This window comes from Oreochromis aureus, linkage group 18 (genome assembly GCF_013358895.1).
Source record: "Oreochromis aureus strain Israel breed Guangdong linkage group 18, ZZ_aureus, whole genome shotgun sequence".
Classification (NCBI taxonomy): Eukaryota; Metazoa; Chordata; class Actinopteri; order Cichliformes; family Cichlidae; genus Oreochromis; species Oreochromis aureus.
Genome location: NC_052959.1, coordinates 22,700,626 through 22,720,772, shown reverse-complemented (window position 1 = coordinate 22,720,772; position 20,147 = coordinate 22,700,626). Strand labels below are relative to the sequence as shown.

General features: G+C 39.1%; 1 protein-coding gene across 5 annotated transcripts in view; it reads left to right on the top strand.

Moving 5' to 3' along the window:
* The first annotated feature begins 1,983 nt into the window (after window positions 1-1,983).
* myo9b (myosin IXb) overlaps window positions 1,984-20,147 on the top strand; it is a 34,406-nt gene continuing 16,242 nt past the window's right edge. The window contains exons 1-12 of one of the 5 annotated variants that reach the window (XM_039602289.1): window positions 1,984-2,001; window positions 2,305-2,418; window positions 2,574-3,420; window positions 12,107-12,201; window positions 12,358-12,420; window positions 12,602-12,701; window positions 14,604-14,704; window positions 15,893-16,016; window positions 16,228-16,317; window positions 18,590-18,706; window positions 18,987-19,121; window positions 19,501-19,622. In XM_039602289.1, the coding sequence (XP_039458223.1) occupies window positions 2,635-3,420; window positions 12,107-12,201; window positions 12,358-12,420; window positions 12,602-12,701; window positions 14,604-14,704; window positions 15,893-16,016; window positions 16,228-16,317; window positions 18,590-18,706; window positions 18,987-19,121; window positions 19,501-19,622 (1,733 nt within the window). In that variant the 5' untranslated portion in view covers window positions 1,984-2,001; window positions 2,305-2,418; window positions 2,574-2,634. Of the gene's footprint in view, window positions 2,002-2,027; window positions 2,419-2,573; window positions 3,421-12,106; window positions 12,202-12,357; window positions 12,421-12,601; window positions 12,702-14,603; window positions 14,705-15,892; window positions 16,017-16,227; window positions 16,318-18,589; window positions 18,707-18,986; window positions 19,122-19,500; window positions 19,623-20,147 lie in introns of those variants that run through there. The other 4 variants (XM_039602290.1, XM_039602292.1, XM_039602288.1 and 1 more) reach the window with 4 other exon arrangements.

Below are 20,147 nucleotides of genomic sequence, written 5' to 3'. Positions count from 1 at the left end.
AAAAAAAGGTGGGGGCCCGCCCTCTGCTTTCTCTTTCAATGAAACTGCGGTTATAACAGCGGGGAAGTCAAATACACTGGAGCCTGTTTGAGCAGGTGACAGAAAACATGCTCCAGTTTATTGGAAGTAGTGATTTATTAACTTATGTTTAACTGTAAAAAGTCAAATTTTATGTTTCCCTCATGACCTTTATGCAGACATTATTATGCATGCAGTTGGATGTCACAGCCTTTATTATTACACTGTTCATACAAACGTACAAACCTCCACAGTGGGCTTCACGATGAAACAAAGGCTGCTTCAGGTTTGTATTGATTTGCATAATAACGCACATGTGTTGCTTTTTATTGCTGATTTAGCCAAGGGAAGCTCGTTACACGTTGAGTCTCCATAGTGAGGACTATAAGCACTGTAGGCTTATTTACAAGCAGACAAAAGGCTTCAGCAGACCTAAAAAAACAAAAAAAAAAACATGTCATATTAAATCATCTTAAGTGCTCCATTTTACACCCACCAAGCATTTTTTAATGTACGGATTTGAACATCTTTGCTATCCTAAACAGCAGCTTTCTATACAGTATAAAAGAAAACACAAAGAAGGTTAATTAAAAACATAACCTTGCTACTTCTTAAATCATAATTTTACATTTTTGTGACATAATGCAGCATCTTGGGGTGAGTTAATGATGAAAACTCGCCTGAAAGCTCTCAGACAGTACTTCTGAAATTGTTCAAATATCTTTAAGACCCACACAGATGCAATCATCAGTATTTTGTAATAAATGGACACATTTGAGGAGAGAAAACAATTTCTCGGGGAGGCCTAAACCCTGTTGTTGGCAGCTAAAGCTATTTTTGCCTATATACACTCTATTTCCATGTATGTTTGCTCATGTTGCAATAAATCAGCGCACCTATTTCCCATTTTCACAGGAAAATATGAAGAAATGAGAGGTCACTCAAGACTTTTTCACAGTACTATATATACAAACAATAAAACACTCCTTACTCACTGCTCAGTCAGTAAAATGAAATAAAGTATCATATAAAGTTTAGCTTTTTCTAACAGGTTACTACTTCTAATGAAATATTGTGATATTATTCCTTTGACTTTTATTGTTAGTACATGGTGTGCGTTCTTCCACTTCTGCATATGTTTTTTATTTCTAACTTATGAGTGAAATAGCCTGATTCAAAAGACTAAAAAAACAATCTTTGGCTTACTACCAAACTACGGCACTAGTTCTCAAGGGACACCTAAAACATCCTTCATTTAATCAGTGACTGAGTATCACAAACTCTGCCTGGTCAGCTAGTTTAAATAAAGACTCAAACTTAATGTCAGACAGCAGCAATTTACACAATGAGTAGTTCTCTTTAGCTAGATCAGACCCCCACAAACACCAGCAGCAGCAGCTTTAATTATGTCCTTTTCATCTAATTGCAATCCTATTATTGGTGTTTTCATACATTAAAAATGTGCTTTAGAAAGTTTTTTTTTAAATGTGATTTTTAAGGGCCCAGGCAGGGAAATAAGGAGCAATGATAGGTATGTTGATGGCATAATGTAAAAAGTATTTTTGTTTTGTTTTTGTTTTTTTTAATGTGAAGAGAATATTAAAAGGATTTTAGGACTAGACACGTACAGACAGCATTAATGAAATGTGTTAGTGATTTCCTAATCCAGATGAAAACAGAAATATTTAGCAAAAGACAATAAGGAGTGTAAATACATTAGATATGATTGGTTACTGGTTTTAAAAATACATTTAAAAAGTGGTGTGAGGTGGTTGTAATACTCTAATTCTCCACTAGGTGGAGCTGAAGCCCCACAACTCACCTGTTCACACAAATTGGGGCAATTAAAGTTTTCGTTCAGTCTGTTAACGTAACTTCTTCTTCTCTGGTTTTCTTTATTTATTTCTGTTTGGTGTTGTTTTTGTTACACGGCGTTTTTGTTTTTTGTTTTTTTGCTGTTATCCAAAGAGAAATATTTTACAGGTCAGTGACGTACGAAAACATCCATTTATTTCGTCCAAGCGTCGACGGGCGTGTTGCTGTTCGCGTGTGTGTAGAAATGTAGGAAGTAACGTTAACCTAACTTTCGGACCAGGAGGACGCGGAGACGTAAATCCTGAGTTTCTGAACGAAGTTGTGATTTCTAGGAGTAAGGACGACGCCGAGCTGCTGGGAAATTATTCTGTCTTCATTTGAAAGTCTCTCTTAACAGTTTCTTGGCTCGCTTTTACTTTAACTCTCAGGTGAAGGTAGTTTTTTGTTTGTTTATTTATTCCTCCTTAAAAGTAGTGTGATAGGAGTTGGTTAGCGCCAAACGGAGGTGCAGAGATCTTCGTCTTCCCGCGGCTGTCAGCGCCTTTTCTGCTTTTAAAAGATGAAATGAGACGTTTTGCTCAAAAGGTGAGGCTCGTTTTGGCATTTTAATTCTTTAGTGCCGTTTACCTGTGTGGGTGTTTACTTGGGAATTTAGATGGGAATAGTGGGAACTTAAACACTGCTGTTTGTCCTTCTTTTCCTGGTTTTAAGTATGTGTGTGTGTGTGTGTCCTTACACAGCGGAGCCCTGCTGAGGTTTTGGAGCAGTGAGTTATGCTGAGGACTGTCTGTGACTGTCAGGATGACCACTACAGATGGATCTGGGGCCCTAGAGCATGATGAAGAGGCCCGTGTTGTGCAGATCTACCCCAGGGTGTCGTATGACACAGCTGCCTACTGTCCCCTGCAGATCAGTGTTGGGGACACCATGGCGTCGGTCATCCACAACGCTGTGGTAACTCTGGACCTGGACCCCAACCAGACATACGACCTGCTGGAGGTGAGGAAGAGCGGGGGAAAGGAGAGGCCGCTGAAGGCAGGGGACTCCCCTTTGGAGCGAGTCCTGCTGTGGCCCACAGAGGCACAGAAGTGGCACCCTCAGAGCAAAGGGTACTACTTCATCCTGCAGCAGCAGCAGCAGCAGGTCAACAATGGAGGCTTCAGAGCAGAGATCAGCACAGGGGAGTGTGATGACCTCTGCAGCCTCTCCACACTGACTGAGGAGAATGTTCTGGAGGTTTTACGCCAACGCTTCTACAAGCACAAAATCTACACCTACGCCAACAAGATCCTCATCGCCATCAATCCCAATAAGTTCCTGCCTGTTTACTACAACCCCATGTATGTCAAAATGTACGAGAACCAGCCACTGGGAAAACTGAGTCCTCACATTTTTGCCATCGCCGACGTGACCTTCCGCGCTATGCTGAACAGGCAGGCTAACCAGTGTATTGTGATAACTGGTGAGAGTGGCTCAGGGAAGACTGAAAGCAGCAGTTATCTCATTCATTGCTTGACTTCACTCAGCCAGAACATGTACTCCAGCGGGCTGGAAAGGACCATCCTCGGGTCCGGGCCGGTGTTGGAGGTAGGTCACTGTTATGTGATGCAGCTCAAACCACTGATATCAAAAAAAAAAAAAAAAAAAAAAAAAAAAAAGTTGGAGCAGTCCAGAGTTTGCCCCCTCCACCCCCCCAAAGAGAGGCAGAGGCAACAAGATGCCAGAGCTTCTCTCATAGCACAACATCTGATAAAAATCACCTTCGATTGTTATCGTATAGGTGTAGAAACACTGAAGAATTCGCATTGTTGCCTCCTGAGTCACCAAAACAGTCGACTGATTCTAACTGCCACAAACATTTTTCACAGCGTCTCTATTTTCTGTTAAATATCACTGCAAACTGAATGAGCAAAACTTTCAGTTTTGATTGAAAAAATCAGTTCTTGCTTTGTGACATTTGACAAAACAGTCAACCTTTTCTTTAAAAGAGAGGTGATTTCCTGGCATGAGAAATTATCACTGGCTGCAGAGCACTTTAGATTTTAGATCTTGCAGATAGCAGCACACCCATCTACCTCTCTGGGTTTTTTTTTTTTCTTTTACTGAAAACATATTTTCAGCATTTTCCCCCCAATCTTCTCTCTCTCTCTTGTTTTGTTTTTCGTCACCAGCACGTACTGCAAACCCCAAATAACATTTTAAGTTTTGAGATTCGTTGCAACACATTAGTTTTGGATGATTTTAGAGCAGGTGTGTCAAACTTGTTTTAATTTATGGGTCACACATTGCTTGAGGTGACCGGTACAGTGGGGCAAACCAGTAAAACCACTGTAACATACACTAAATAAAAAAATAAAATAAGTGCAAAAAAAGTACATTCAAAACCTCCACCTGGGCCATGGCCAAGCCCTTAGAAAGCTGCAGCTATACACCAAACATAAGACGGATTAACAGCATGGAATGTCTTAACAAATGTGGGGAAACAGTTAAATCTATACATCTTGACACTTCTTTCATTAGACTACATTCCACTGTGGTTTGCAAACTGTAAAGTCATAAAACTTTCAGATCAATGGCATTTTTGCCATTGATGGTTGTGTAGTGGTTAGCACTGTCACCAAAGTGAGTGGCTCAGCGTGGTTTACCTGGGGTTGCTGATTCCTCTGTGTGGAGTCTGCGTGCTCTTTCATGTTTCACGTGTAACTAAATGCCTTCATTCACTAGGTGTTATTTGGCACAGATTTTCACACTGGGTGCCCTTTCTAACATGTCCACAGGGATTTGTGTTTTCTCCCGGTCTCAAACTGAGATTTCTTGTATATTATCTGAATGTGTTAGCTGCTACACTGTGGAGTAGGGCTGCCACACACGATTATTTTGATAGTCGACTAGTCACGATCATTTTTGCGATTAGTTGACTAATCAGATCTTGCGTAAAACATACAGCTTATTGCACCAGCATGCATCTTCTCTTATATAACTATCATTAGCTTACAGCTTAAAGTGTTTAAGGTATGTGCTAACTAAAAATAAAGGCAAGATGATGGTTTATTAAACTTTTAATGTAATTAGCAGATTGTCTCGGTGGAGTTTAATAAACTCAGCCGTCTGCTCCTTGCTATCTAAAATATAACAGGGCATTGGAGTACATTCTCGACCATCTCACACTTCTGTTTAATCAGTTGTCTGCTTGACGTTTATTCAGCTGTGTAAAAACTATAACTTTAATCTCAGCCAAACCGATTTACTCAGGAACAAATAAAACACTGAAAAAAGCCAAACAATAACATTTTTAAGTTATCTAAGTGAAATAAGATAAGATAAGATAAGATAAAACTTTATTAATCCCTTGGGTGGGTTCCTCTGGGAAATTCGGTTTCCAAAAGCACAACACCGACAGAAGTTACAGAACTTATATATCATGTGTAACCTGAGTAGCGAAAGACAGCGGGGGGTTTGAAAACGATGTGCCAGGAGTTTGGTGTTCTCGACGCTCTAATGAGCCTTGAACCCCGGGCTAGCTATCGAGCTGGTGGGTAATAGACGTCTCCGAAAACGTCGGAGCACTTTTGCAAATATGTGATGTCTTGATAAACCAAGCAGATATTTGAAGTTTACACCTCTACATTCAACGCTGAAAATAATTTAAAAGTTTATTTTGTGACCCAGAAAGATTAATAAGAGTAATATTAAAACTAAGTAGCTGCCGCCATTGTTGGAAACTGGAATTGGCTGGGCCGCACTGTGAATTCTGGGGTAGTTTGGGCAACGAAGGATACACCTGACCCATCCTTAAAATCTGGGGAAATAAAGTACGCATTTGCTGCCCAAATTTAAGGAGTTTTCGAATTTGGGCAGCCTTTGTCATGTCGCTGTAACGTAATCGGCCTACAAATGCGGTCTCCGAAAGATGCGATTGGACACAGCTATGATATTGGACACTGCTTCTACTTCTTCGGGGTTTAACGGCAGCTGGCATCCTTGTACATGCAGTGCTGCCACCTTCTGTTTCGGTCCATTATTACACTCTTAAATCCTACTGCTTTCGGGACCTTACAAAGCTTAAAACGACCTGTCGACTATTAAATTAGTCGTCACCATAGTCGTGACTAGTTGGCTAATTGTGGCAGCTCTTATGTGGAGTCAACATAAAAATCCATAATCGGGGACCCCTGTGGTAACCACAGGTCTCTAGGGAAAAGTGCCCAGTTTGTAACCAGTTGGGGAGTGGTTGCTGGCAGTTGCAAAGTGAAATTGGAGGACAAAGGGGTGCTTCACTGAAAACTTCTGTGATTGGTATGGTAGCTAGCAGACTATCGCAGGCGCCGAAAGATGTCGACTTGTCTGCCGAACATTGCAAACCATTCGCCAAGCAAAAGTATGATTCAAAACGAAGGCCGTTCACCTTCAGAGTAAAAGTTGCACCTTTTGAAATGTGTTTGTTGTAGCAGTGTGGACTGACTTTTATTTTGAAAGCAAACGGTCTGTGTGCAGTTTTTGTGCCACTTGTTCAAGTTTCACCTCAGCTCGCAGTGTAAACAAGTATTTGCGGGCAAGTCGATGTTCTTCATGAAGGAGGGTCGCCGACTAGTCGCAAGGCCTGTGACATTGAAGCCTTAACAATTTGCCAAGATCAAGAAATGCTTTTAACTGTGTATTAAGAGAATAGAGCAATGGAGTAATTAATGACTTCTTTGAAGTTTTTACTCTTTCTAAAGCAACCAAGTGGGCCAAATTAGACCTTTTAGCAGGCCAGTTCTGGCTTCTGGCCTGCAAGTTTGACACTTTTGGGTTTTAGAGAGTGATTATGTCATCTCACTAGCGAACTAATGCTAATCATTTGATTCTGCTGCAGTGAGTGACGTGACTAAAGCGGAAAGATTGCTTCAAGCTGAGGTCTGACTTGTGCTGATATGAGTTTTCTGATAAATGAGGGTGATTTATTTTTTTTCCTGTTTTCTTATCCTTTTTTAGACATGCAAATGAAATACAGAATGTTGCAAATAGTGAAACCACTGACTAGTAACTTCCTGCAGCAGAAACCTCAGCTTAATCAAGAAAAACCACAAAAAAAATTCAGCTCTAAAGGAAGCTCCTGTAATCATTTACTAGTGAAAAGCTCTGAAGAGCTATTAATACCATCACATTAGAATAGGAAAACAAATGAGCACTGTTTTTGTTATCTATTTGTTTTGCAAACATGTCTCACATCAGGATTTACATGAAGCTCAAAGAATTTCCCAAAATCTGAAGGCACCAGGAAGTAAAACAAAGTCTGCCGGCTGGGAATTCCCACTTTTTTTTTCTTTTTTTTTTTAACCCACTGCTGTAGTTTCACTGTAGTCTGTGTTGTTTCTGTCTCACCAGCATCATGTTAGTGTCCGTGTAAATGAGTAACGACACATTTCCCGCTTGCTTTCTGTTTCATTTGCCTGTTGCACAATTGCACAATGCATTTAAGAGAGAGCAGACATGAAACTAGGCCAGATGCTTTTCCTCTTTTAAACGTGTCTAAGTGTGTGTTGTATTTGCTCAAGGACTGAGAGGAGTTCGCTGACTTGGTGACAGAGATTCGCTTAAATCTCTCCCAGCTACCAAAATGTGTAAGAATGCTCTGTTTGAGTTTATGTACAGGCTTTATCTCTTTGTTGGTACAGCAACTAACCTCTTACACAAAGGATATCATCCCACTTTGTTTCCGATTATGCACGCACACATACGTTCACACACCCACATGCAAACACAATCCCAAAGGACCAGCTTTTCACTGGACAGTTGCTAAATATGGATTCTTCTTCGCTCTAAACAAGTTGAGCGAGTTTCTCCTTCCAACAGGTTGCAGCATAAATATTTTTCCTGTTAGCTGAGCTTTACCTCCTTTTATAGTGTGTTGTGCTCTGTTCCCAAAAAGATTATGGGGAATTGCAGATTTAGCTGTGTGGTTTATTTAGTATATCTTTATTTGTGTTTACTGTGGTTTATCTGTTGTATTTTATTTCTTTGTTCAACATTTTGCTAGTTAAAAAAAATAATCTTTACTGACGTCTGAGTTGTCACGCCACAGTGTTTACCAGAGAAAGTCTGGCCTTGCAGCAGAAAAAAGGCACTGTTGTAGCAATCAGGATCAGTTGACGTTAATCTCTTTCGAGGGGGGGGGGTTATTGTTGTGTAGTTAAGCCACTGGGATTTCCTTGTATGCATGAGTCACGCCTCAAGACTTGTTCCTTTTTATCTAAAATCTGAAAATATTGGGCCTTCTGTTCCTTTCCCTGTAACTTTCAGTGGTATTTCAACTGTTGTTGGCACGTAGTGGAAAGTACACCTAACTTTGATCTTCCTGGTGCGAAGAGAAGGCTACTGACTTCAGACTATTTTTCATGTGTCATTATAATCTGCAGTCTTTAGTCCGCAGATGACGACACCTTGCTTTAACCAGAAATGGTGAATGATTGATTGGGTAGGTATTGGTGATCAGGAATGAGATTCCCGAGCTCCACTGGGAGAACTTGTAGGGCGTTGTCTTGAAGGGAACGAAACAGAGTAGAGAAAAGAAACAGGAATGTGTCAGAACAGGCTTGGGCAGGCCTGCTGCTAAACATAAAGCACAAAGTATAAATCACTTTTCTCTCTAACTGTATCCCTCTGCTCTCTCATAAAGTTACTCTTTCAATCCTTGCCCCTGCTTGGTTTAATCCATGGATCATGGATTTTCACAAGTCCGCATATCAAGGGAGATTACAGATTATTTGAAGCTGTTCTCTGTCCTATTTTGCCCTTTTCCACCTCCAGTATTCCACAGTCCATTTGGCACCAGTTCCATTACTTATTTTGATTTGCAAATCAGCAGCTGCGACATTTAGGTGTTCACTGGTAAACATGAGCTAAGCCAGCCATTCCTAGTGTGGGAATTGGCCCCCAAAAAAGGAGAAGTTAACTGAGCGGGTTTTCATGAGTGTTTAGATGTTGTGCTCAATGTATTTTACATGATGTACGTGTCTGTCTCAGTGTTTGTTTCCTTGTTTTAGACAAAGAGTTGGGTAATCAAACTTGACAAAAATCTCAGGCCCCTGAAGGTTATTAACTATATCAGACATTATTATGTCATTGTGTTGCCTAGCAGTCACTAGCGTTATGATTATATTAGCAGCATGATAGCATTTATATACCTATAGCAATAAAAGCACCATACCTTTTTTTTTTTTTTTTTTTTTGTCATTACAGTAACCTCTCACTTGTACTGTCAAAAGCCAAATCATACAAGCCTACAAATCACCTAGCAACATGCTAGGTGATTTTTTTGTTTTTTTTGCATATAACCATCCTCTACCACCCTTTAGTTTTTTTACTTTAGTCAGTGTGAATAAGTATTTTGCTAACAGAACAAATAGGTCAAACAGTACTGTACTATGCAAATGCATTAGTCAAATAAAACAAGACAGAACATTGCTGCTGTTGGTATAATATTCATATTCAAATCAGCGGTGAAAGGTGTCGCAAACTGTCTGCACACAAGCTGGAGAACCACAAATTTAATGAAAGAATAAAATAACTACTGCAAAATGTGAGGAATTTTTGGCATTAACACCACTGTTTTTTGTGTGTGTATTAGCAACTTCATTTTTATTGTCATCAATTATAATTTTATTTCCAATTTATTTGTTTTTTAATCAGGATCTCCATCAGCTTCAGTCTAAGCTGATCTGTCTGGGATCTGTACACACACCATCCAACAGCCACGGCACATAAACATGAAACAAGCAGGTTCCTCTTACACATGCAGCATTGGGTTTCATAGACAGAACAATAAGAAATTATAAAAAAAAAAAACCCACCTGCATTAGAGTCAATACATAATCACTCTACAGACATAACGTATTTTCCAGTATAATTTCTATTTCATTATATCACTGCATGTCCCATTTACATATTTATACTTTGCACTCATATTCACACAGCACATATACATCCTGTCTCCATCAACTGTCTTCTATATTCAGATAACTTTAATTACAGTTCTTGCAGGTTTTGGTAATACTGCTTTAAATTGTGAATGGGCTGGTAGTAGTTCAACAGTGAGCAGGCCCAATTTACCATGAACTTTCTTTGAAAAGGACCAGAACAGGTAACACGACACGGCATTTAAAACCTGTTTCATAATCTTAGCACTGCTTGAAAAATAATAAACTATAAAATATATTAAAATTTACCGCTGAAATTTTCTTCTTCTTCTTTCATGAAGAATAGAAAACAGCTAATTTTTTACATTTGCAGGTCCTCAATGTGGAAAAAAAGTTCCCCATTAAAACTTCTCTCACTTCTGGTATTTCTCACTATGGTAATTGCTTTTTCTCAAGGCTAATTCATAGAGATCAACCTTACAAACATCTACATGTCTACCTGAATTAGTACCTCCATTATCTTTATGTCTATAAAGGACCTCCATCTTTTTTCTGCATATCAGGGGTTCTCAGAGTTTTGACGAGTGAGTGCACATTTCCAGCATGTGATTGAGGATGGGAGAGGAAGAATACCTGGTCTTTGTTATGTTCACAGATTGGTGGTTTACTGTGATGACTGTCATTTTTGTTCTGACCTTTCTTTATACCATCTGCATTTGTCAGTGTTGTGATGGTTAAGTTAAAATTGTTACCTGTGTTAGAGGGAGCAGCTCGCTACACTGAGTCTTGATCCCAGTATAAAGTCTTTCCTCTTTATACTGCATACCAGCTATCTTTTTGTATCTCCACATACCTTTCATTTTTTCCCAGCTGCATCCACCAACATTATTTAGTTGCCTTTGTTCTTTATGTGAAATTGAATAATATGAGATTTAAAAGGCAATTTGATAGTCTGTCGAAATTTACATGGGTGTAATTTTGAGAACTTTTCAGTGATTTTTTTTTTTAAAAAGTTGTTCCTGCCGGCATGTGATCAGAACCGTGTGCGTATCTAACTCACTGCACTGCTGCTCTGACCTGTTAGGACATGACTGTCAGCTGAGCAGATAATGGAAAGAAGTGTAACGATATCTTCAGAGAAGGGGTGTTAGTTTAGTTTGTGTCTCTCGGACATCCCAAACTGTTCTTAACTGGGCCTGATTAGGAAAAACTATTTAATCACTACCCCAAAAAAATGCAGTGTTACCTTTCTTTGAGTGTGAAGAAGCGTAATTAATTCCGGTAAACATCGCCCATTACAACAAAACCTGAACAGCCTGAGGTTCCTAAGAAAGAGCAAGGTACAGCGCCCAGGTTTTCCACATTGAGTCATTACTTTTTAATGTCACAGTCATCATGCTAAAAATACAGTGACACAGACAATTTGTCATCTTGACTTCGGTGGCAGGGCGTGGATGGTGACTTCGTCTTTAAAACAATCAAACTGACCTAAGCGCTCTGATTTGGCTTAAATTAGCAGCCCCCAAAACTTTGCCTTCCTTTTTAGAAAGTTTTCAAATCATCTGGGGGGGAAAATTGGACCGTTTGTCTACCAAACGGTCCAAGACAAGCTTTAGATGGTTGGCATGGATGAGTCAGCAGCATCTATTAAGTGACAAACAATTATGGGCCTTTATCTGAGACTTTTAATAGCGGGACTAAGAAGAGACCTGATAACCGTGACAGTGGTCATAAAATTCCTTCAAGGAAGAGAAATAAATATTAGTTTAATTAATAACAAATATAAAAGACAAAAAGACGGTGATATAAGAACCAGCTGATGTTGAGAATTTTCAAAGGATGCATTAATCAGCGCTTAGCTGATAGGTTTTAGTTTTTGAATAAACATTTGTGAGGTTGAGCAACAGCAGGCAGAAAATACCACCCAACAAAGAAGGAACTGGGCCTTAAATGACAGCAAATCTCTTTTCTTTCTCTTTTTTTCTTTGTTTTTATGAACTCATGAGCAAAACACAATTTCAGTGAGCTTCTGTTCTCAGTGCTCCTGCTTGTAATAGAGATGAACAGCTGTTAGCGACCTCTCTGAGCTAAACAGGTTAAATATCTGCAGAAAACACAAAAACAGTTTATAAAATTAAGGTGCTTTTTTTGCTTTCCTGTTTGTGTTCACGCTTGATTAATAAGATGGGCACTAAAGCACAACTCATTTACACCAACTCCATCCATGTCATTACATAAAGCCGGCTAATGGTAACAGTAATCTGCCATCCACAAACCTACATTTACTGTGTTTGGGTGCCAGTGTTTGTGGAAAACATGCCGATAAATAGTCTGTTTATTTTACTGAAAACTGATGTTCTTTATGTTTTAAACAGGCCTTTGGCAACGCCAAGACCACAAAGAATAACAACTCCAGTCGCTTTGGGAAGTTTATCCAGCTCAACTACCTGGAAAGTGGTGTCATCAGAGGGTAAAGCGCCCTTTATTGTTTTTCTCATGGACCACCTCCGATTGAGTCGTGTCTCTTCAAAGTTTGTTTTATAGTAGTTTTTCTTCCAGTGTCACAAAAGAACAATGGCAGCTTCATGGGTTTTGTTGACGTTCTCTTCCTTTGTGTCTCTTTCAGGGCCGTTATTGAAAAGTACCTACTGGAAAAATGCCGTGTGGTGACCAGAGATAAGAGTGAGAGGTATAATTAAGACTCAAATAGAATACAAGATTCAAAGATGTGCAATTTTTAGAAAATCTCCTTTGGCACTAATCATGTTCACACCAGTCACCAGTTTGTACAAGAAACCTCATGTCTACCATAGCCCAATAAAAGCGCTGAGTCATTAGGAAAGTTGAAGTGAAAATTGCTTCTCCTGCAGAAATTTCCATGTGTTCTACTATCTGCTTATGGGCGCGTCCAAAGAGGAGCAGGAAGAGCTACATCTACTAAAGCCACAGGATTATCTCTACCTCAAACAGGTACCTTTGATCCACAGGCTTTACAGCAGCAGTGAAAGAGAAAGTGGAAGACCAGCTTAAATACATACCATATATAACATTATCAAATAGGTGAAAACCAGCGGGATATGTTTTACGGAAACAGACCTACAGGGTCTTGAAACTTCTTGGAAGTAAAGAGAAGCCTGTCAAAGCAGCTGCAGTGTAATGAATAAACAGATATTCACATGAAGCTAAAAAAAACCTGCACTTTAATTGCACTTAACACCACACATGCTTTTCCTCCAAATAATATTACTATATGGAGGACCTAAGAACGTGTCTGACATCTTCGTTACTTTTCTCACTGACTCTTTTACCCTCATCTTCCTGTTTAAAGCTGTGGGTTTGACTGAAATTACAGTTTAACCACCTGAAAATAGTGTCTCCCGTTTATTGCATCAACCAGTGAAAATTTATATTCCCATTCATGTTTTTAATTTTTTTTATTAGCTTTTATATTTTAATGATGGTAAACATTTGTTTTTATATGTTTTCCTTATGATAGTCATGTGAAATTCATCTGTCGTGTGTCATAGCCAACAGCCCATACCTTGAAAGGTGACTGGATTTTGGATTTTGTGACTCATACTATGTCACCACACAATGCAACAGTAACTGAAATGCTACAAACTGGAGTAAAAGTAATCCAATTCAGTTTCATTTGTATAGCAACAACAGCAATAGCTATCTGTAGGGGCTGAAAATATGCCTTCTGGGTGAGGATGAGGAGGAACCGTAACCCTAAAAAGAGCCCCTGGTACACCCCCAACCTATTCATGTCTCTAATTGTTTTTCCTCACGTGGCGACACACCCGCTGAGGAACAAACGCTGGGTACTGGCGATTCTGTTTTGAGACATGTTAAGCTAAAGACACCAGCTGTAGTGAATTGTCGTTTAGGTGCCAGAGCAGGGGACAGTGAAGGGACTTGAACCTCCTGGCCAAGGCAATGAAGGAAAAACGCTGGGCTGGCATGTAAAAGGGCATTTATTCTTCCAGGACCTGAAGCTCAGTAAAGCACCTCTCCAACAGCCAAACCCATCTGTTCTCTGATTGGATTGTTAAATTTGTGATTGACATGACATTGACCAATCAGCTGAAATGAAGAAAAATCGGGTCAAAATTTGTACTTGTAACTTTAAACTTGCACGCAAGCAAAGGGACGTGAGCGCAGAGTTTTACACACAGTTTTTTGCTTTGTGTGTGCAACCTTTGCGAGCTTAATGAAAAAATTTGTAACTTGTGTAAATATTTTTTACAAACAAAAATCTTTTTTACATGCACACAAATTCTCATCTAAAGATGCACAAACATAAAATTTTTAGATATTTTGGTTTACAAGGTTACAAAACTCAGTTCACAAATACGCATTTGATTTACAAGTACAAATTATTTATTACCACAATTTGACCCCATAGTGCAGCGGCTTGTATTCTGCCAGTGTATACATCTGCCACTGCTCTCGTGTTCTTCCCTCTAACAGTTCATTCACTGTGAGGACGCGATCACTGCTGAAGTCTTGTACGTTTTTAAAAAAGCGACTTTTGCTCAGTATTGGCTTCAAGTCCAACATGATCAGCTCAGTTTCACTCATGAAGACGTGCCAGTGCACAAGTATACATGGAAACAACAGCGTTACCCACTGCAACGCAGACTCCATACCTGTGCATGCACACAAAAAATCCACAGAGAAAGCATTTGATCTCAGACAGGTGCATCATGATTTATTGTCAGCGTTACTGAGTTAAACCAAACATACAGGTTTGTGCATTACTCAATTTGCATGTACTTGCGAGATGCAGTGTGTGGATATTCTTATATAACTGCATCCATATACATTTGTCTTTGCTTAACATGTATTTGTGTTCTGCATGTTCTACAGGAAGAACTGCTTTTAGACGATGAGGAGAAACTTGGGCAAGAGTACAGGAGGCTCCATCAAGCTATGGAGATGGTTGGGTTCCTGCCCTCCACTAAGAAACAGTATGTATGATAATGATAACAAGAGCTAAAATGCTACAGACTAGAATAAAAGTAATCTGTGTGTGTGTGTGTGTGTGTGTGTTACCTGAGAGCACATTGCATGTAGTTTTACACGTTTATGACAATTAAAGAAGCTTTACCCATCTAACAACAGTGTGGGTACGCAGCATGTATGATTAAAATAAACACCGTCGAAGAGTTTATGCTTTCTATACTGGTGTCAGTAACAGGTCAGAGCTTGTCTGAAAAATGCAGCAACTATTTCCAAAAGCACCTGGCAGCCTCGGGACTAGGCATGTGCAGAAAAGCAAAAACAACATAGTTTGTATGCTGTTCAGGTTGGTTTCCCTGACAAAGAACCACCCACAGCAATTCATAGTTTAAAAAGGTGGGAAGTTTAAAAAAAGTAGTAATAAAGGGTTTCATAGATTTGGTCCTGATTAACTCTTTTCTTTTATATTGAAGGAGGCACAGACTTACACATGCAGCTTGCTTTTAAGCTTTTTTCTCTTAAGATAATGTAAGGTATCAGTAGCACTGCATGTCCCGAAAGGCAGCACTGATATATTTAGAGCAACAAAGCAATGTTAAATATGCCACCAGTTCATCAGTGATGTGTGGATAAGATTGAGGAAAAAACAAAGTTTAAACAATAATGTAAAAGTAATTGTGTCCTTTGGCTGTCTCATTTGGTTTTGGGCACAACTAGATTAACTTTGCATGGTTCACGGTTTTAAGTAATCCCTATTTAGTTCATACGTTTTTTGGGGGGGTTTTGCTGAGATGACTACGTTGAAGATGTTGCCAGTGTCATTTAGAGCAATCTGAGGTTTTAAGGAACACTGACCACCTTTAATATGAACACTTAAAAACTCAAAATCTATCCATCAATTTTCTTCTACTTATTTAATTAAAGGGGCGGAGGGCTAGAGCCTGCTCCAAGACAGGCCCTTGGGTTTGAATCCATCTGTGTGGACTTTGGAGTACCTGGAGAGAACATGCAGTCTCCTCCCACAATCCATTCAGGTCTTTGGACTGTGGGAGGAAGCAGACGAGGATGAATGGACAGATTATATTACAGATACAGATTATATTAAAATTGAAATTTTGTGATATGATATGACAAAGTGGACATTTAGTTCTTACCTTTGATAAGATTAACTGACTGTGTTTTTGTCCAATGTGCAGCATATTTTCCATCCTCTCCGCCCTCCTCCACTTGGGTAACGTCACATTCACTCAGTCAGAGGACCCTCCGGGTTTGGAGGTTGGACCTCCTGAAGTCTTGTCTATACTGTCAGACCTGTTGAAGGTATGTTCAGAAACAGCTGATGTAGTGTTACTGCAGTGTACTGCGTACTGCTACATTTGTGATGGTCACTTGAAATGTCCAGTTAAGTCCCAGAGAAAATGAAAAATAAACTGCATCAGGTAAATAAACATGTCTCAGCCTGTAATTTTAGTTGCATTTGCAGAAGATTGAAGAAATGCCTCAATGCTTATGTATTTCTTTTTGTTTCCAGGTGGAAGAGGAATCACTGGTGAATACTTTGATCAAGAGAAAAATGATAACTGCCAGCTTCACCATAGCTTTACCGTACACACTAGATGAGGTAGTTTAAATGTTAACTTCATGTTTAATTTTACAATTCAACTTTTATTTCCTTCTTCCTACATTAAAGTCACCTTTTAATCATCAGCTATATAGAAGAGATAGATGATGCCACCCTGATGTCACCCAGTAGTTGGTTAGTTTCTTTTTATGAAGCCTCAAGCCTCAGCATGTTTAGTGTCATCATCATCAAGATGACTAGACTCTGTCTATGAAGCTGAAAATAAAATCCAAATGTAGTCTCCATTCTGACTCTTACAGGAACCAAGATTTACAACTCATGAGGAAAAGTGTTGCTAAGATTATAGATCAAGGGGCTTGAGCACTGTTTCTCTCATAGACTTTTATAGAATTAAACCCCTAGAACAGCGGTCCCCAACGTTTTTTTGCACCACGGACCAGTTTAATGTCAGACAATATTTTCATGGACCGGCCTTTAATGTGTCACAGATAAATACAACAAGATAAAATGATACGACCAAGACAAAACTGTGGTATTTTGTAAATATAATAACAAACACGAATTCAGTGTGTAATTGTGTAATTTTATTAGCAGCGTCCTCCTGAAATGCACCAACAACAATAAGAGTAACATCCTCCCATCTGCCCCTTAATGCTCTCTGGTCGCTATGGTAACGTGTAAAAAAATTTTTAAAATCAGACACACAACTACAACATGAGAAAAGACTCAGGGAAACCAAGTTAATGATAAAAACCTTGAAAACCATAAATTTCACACCTGAGCCTCAACTCTCGCGGACCATTACCGAACGACTCACGTACCAATACCGGTCCGTGGCCCGGGCGTTGGGGACCGCTGCCCTAAAATAAATGAAAGAATGCAAGTTTGAGACACTTCAGCATCGTATTCCGTTCTACCGGGTAGTCTATTTCTATAGTACCAGTTGAAAACACGCCTCAGGCACATTACACAACAAGGTATAGACGCTGCAAAATTAGTGATTCAACAATTTCCCGATGAGCAATCATTTGTTGTTGGTTATTCTCACCTAGGGATGGGTATCGAAAACCGGTTCTTGTTGAGAACCGGTTCCCACTGTTTCAATTCCTTGGAATCGTTTGCCATTTTTGCAAACGATTCCCTTATCGATTCCAGTCGCCCGAATGACGTCACCACGTTGCGGAGCGTCGGAGTACGCACCTGGCAGGAAACACGGCGCCTAAGCGGCTCAAACGCTTAAAAGTTTGGTTATACTTTACGAGAACGGATGACAACAGGGCAACTTGCAATACTTGCAAAGTAGATATTTCATTTAAGGGAGGAAACACTACGAATATGCAAAAGCATTTGCTCACAAAACACGCGATAACCTTAAATGAATGTCGTGTTTTTAATTCCGCTCTGGACTCGTGAATCTCAACCCAGCAGCAGCGGTAACGTTTGCACGTCCTCTCCTGTTAATGCAGCAGGTAAATAATCAGCTAACAGTGCATATTATGTTAGCGCGATCTGCCTTATTACAAAACCTGCCATTACTGTGCGCTGCATTTAGGTGACCGTGATGAGAGAGACAGACAGTCTGGCTGGCGCTCGCTGGCAGTTGTCGCTGCAGTCCACCGGTAGCGTCTCTTTTCAGGCCCGAATGTCACCGAGCAATGACTAAGTTTGTGGTAAAAACCTTGCAGCCATTTGCCACAGCAGATGCTAAGTGAATGTGTTTAATTGTAGGCAGGGACATTACTGAATATTCTTGTGTAATTGCTACAGAATAATTTATGTTATACTTTGTTATTGCTACAGAAGAATATTTATTTTATTATTTTACATTTACAATTTTCCCCGGGGACCCTGTGACACCCCATTGAAGAGCCATAGGCTGGATCTCTTAAGATCTCACTGTTGGGTTTATAAGGCCATGTTACTCCTAAATTTCTATCTTGTTCAAAGAGAAGATATAAAACAAAATTCTAAGCTAATCGACCTTAGTGTTCTCCTTTTTAAAAATAAGAATCGATAAGAGAATCGATAAAGAATCGAATCGTTAAACAGAATCGAAAATGGAATCGGAATCGTTAAAATCTTATCAATACCCATCCCTATTCTCACCGCAATTAGGTGAGGGTCACGGTCTTCTACCGTGATGACTATACCCAAACTCTGGGAAAGAGCAGGCAAGTTAAAGCCGTACAGAAGAGGCATGTAAACACATCAGGGTAGAAAGGAAGGACTCCCTTTTTATACTGAAAAGCTTGTTTTGAAACTCGGGATGCTAATATTATGCGACTATAATCTTACATTCCTGTGCTTTCAGGCCGTCGCAATGCGAGACTCCATGGCCAAATCTTTATACGGCGCTCTGTTTGACTGGATCATCCTTCACATCAACCATGCGACCATGAACAGACGAGACATGGAGGAGTCCGTCTCAGTGAGTTGCATGATTCAATATAATAACGATATAATTGAGATGAAAAGCCATACCCTTTCCTTACTTTTCCATATCCAAATTCATTCCTGCCAGGCTGCTTCACTTTAGATTCATTTAGATTTATTTGAATCTAATCGTTTTTATACAATTAGATTCAAATAAATCCATTAATATATGTGCTTTTTTAAAATGGAACAGGTCCGTGTAATATTTAGCTTATAGATTAACACTTTTGAGTATGCTGCCTTTGAATTTGTCTGGATTGCTGTTTTGTTTTTAGTGTTTGTCCATCGGTGTCCTGGATATGTTTGGGTTTGAAAACCTCCAGTCAAACAGTTTTGAGCAGCTGTGCATCAACTACGCCAACGAGACACTGCAATGTTACATCAACCAGAACATCTTCAGGCTTGAGCAAGTAGGTTTATTTATACAAATTTACAACAAAAAAAGTTCTTTTCATTATTATAACTGGACACACGTGTGTGCTTAACCGGCAAGTTCTGAAATACGTTCTTCTTCACAGCATTTCACACACACACATATTGGCATGTTTTACAACATACACTCAATGGCCACATTTTTTTAACATTGTTTTTCTGTTTTTTCTCTTTTCTTTACTTTCAAATCAAAGAATATTGAGCAGTCAGACAACAAATTGAGTATGTGCTATAAATTGAAATTTGCGGAAAGTAACGCATTGCGACACTGTGTTACTAACAGCATTCCTGAGCTTGGAAGACTGATTCACATTAACACCTGACATGATTGCGTGTTTGTGTTATGATAAATACCAGGAGGAGTTTGTGGCCGAGGGCATTGCCTGGAAAAACATCGAGTTCAGTGACAACACCGACTGCGTTCAGCTGTTCGACAAGAAGTCGATCGGACTCTTCGACCTGCTGGAGAAGGAAAGCAGGTAAGTGAACTCATACTACTGTAGACCTTATTGGGGGTTTTTTGTATCTATATTTCATTTTAAAAATTTGTTTTCAGTTTCCATGGTTGATTTGCTTGTTGAAATTATTGGTTTGTTACATAAAAATGTCTAATTAGTTCAGGTGTTCGTTTTACACTCTAATTACACTGTCAAGACACAGAAAATATTTCACTACTTTTAAAGCCACCTCAGGCTGGCTGTGTAGGGAAAAAAACTATGACATGTTTTTACTATATTTTAATTTGTTTTATGTAAAAAAAAAAAAATATTGTTTTTTACTTTGATTTTTTTTTAATCAACCCTTTTTTTTTCTCTTTTTTTTTTCACTAAAATGTTTTTTAAAACTAGTGTGAAATCTTAGTTTCTTTTTGTTAATATTGTTAGTTGGTTTTTTTTTTTTGTTTTTTTTTTTTTAAGAAACAAATAAAATTTACATTATTGAAACTATTTCATTGTTTAATCACACGGTAATGTAGTTAAAATAGAAATTTTGGATTAATGAAT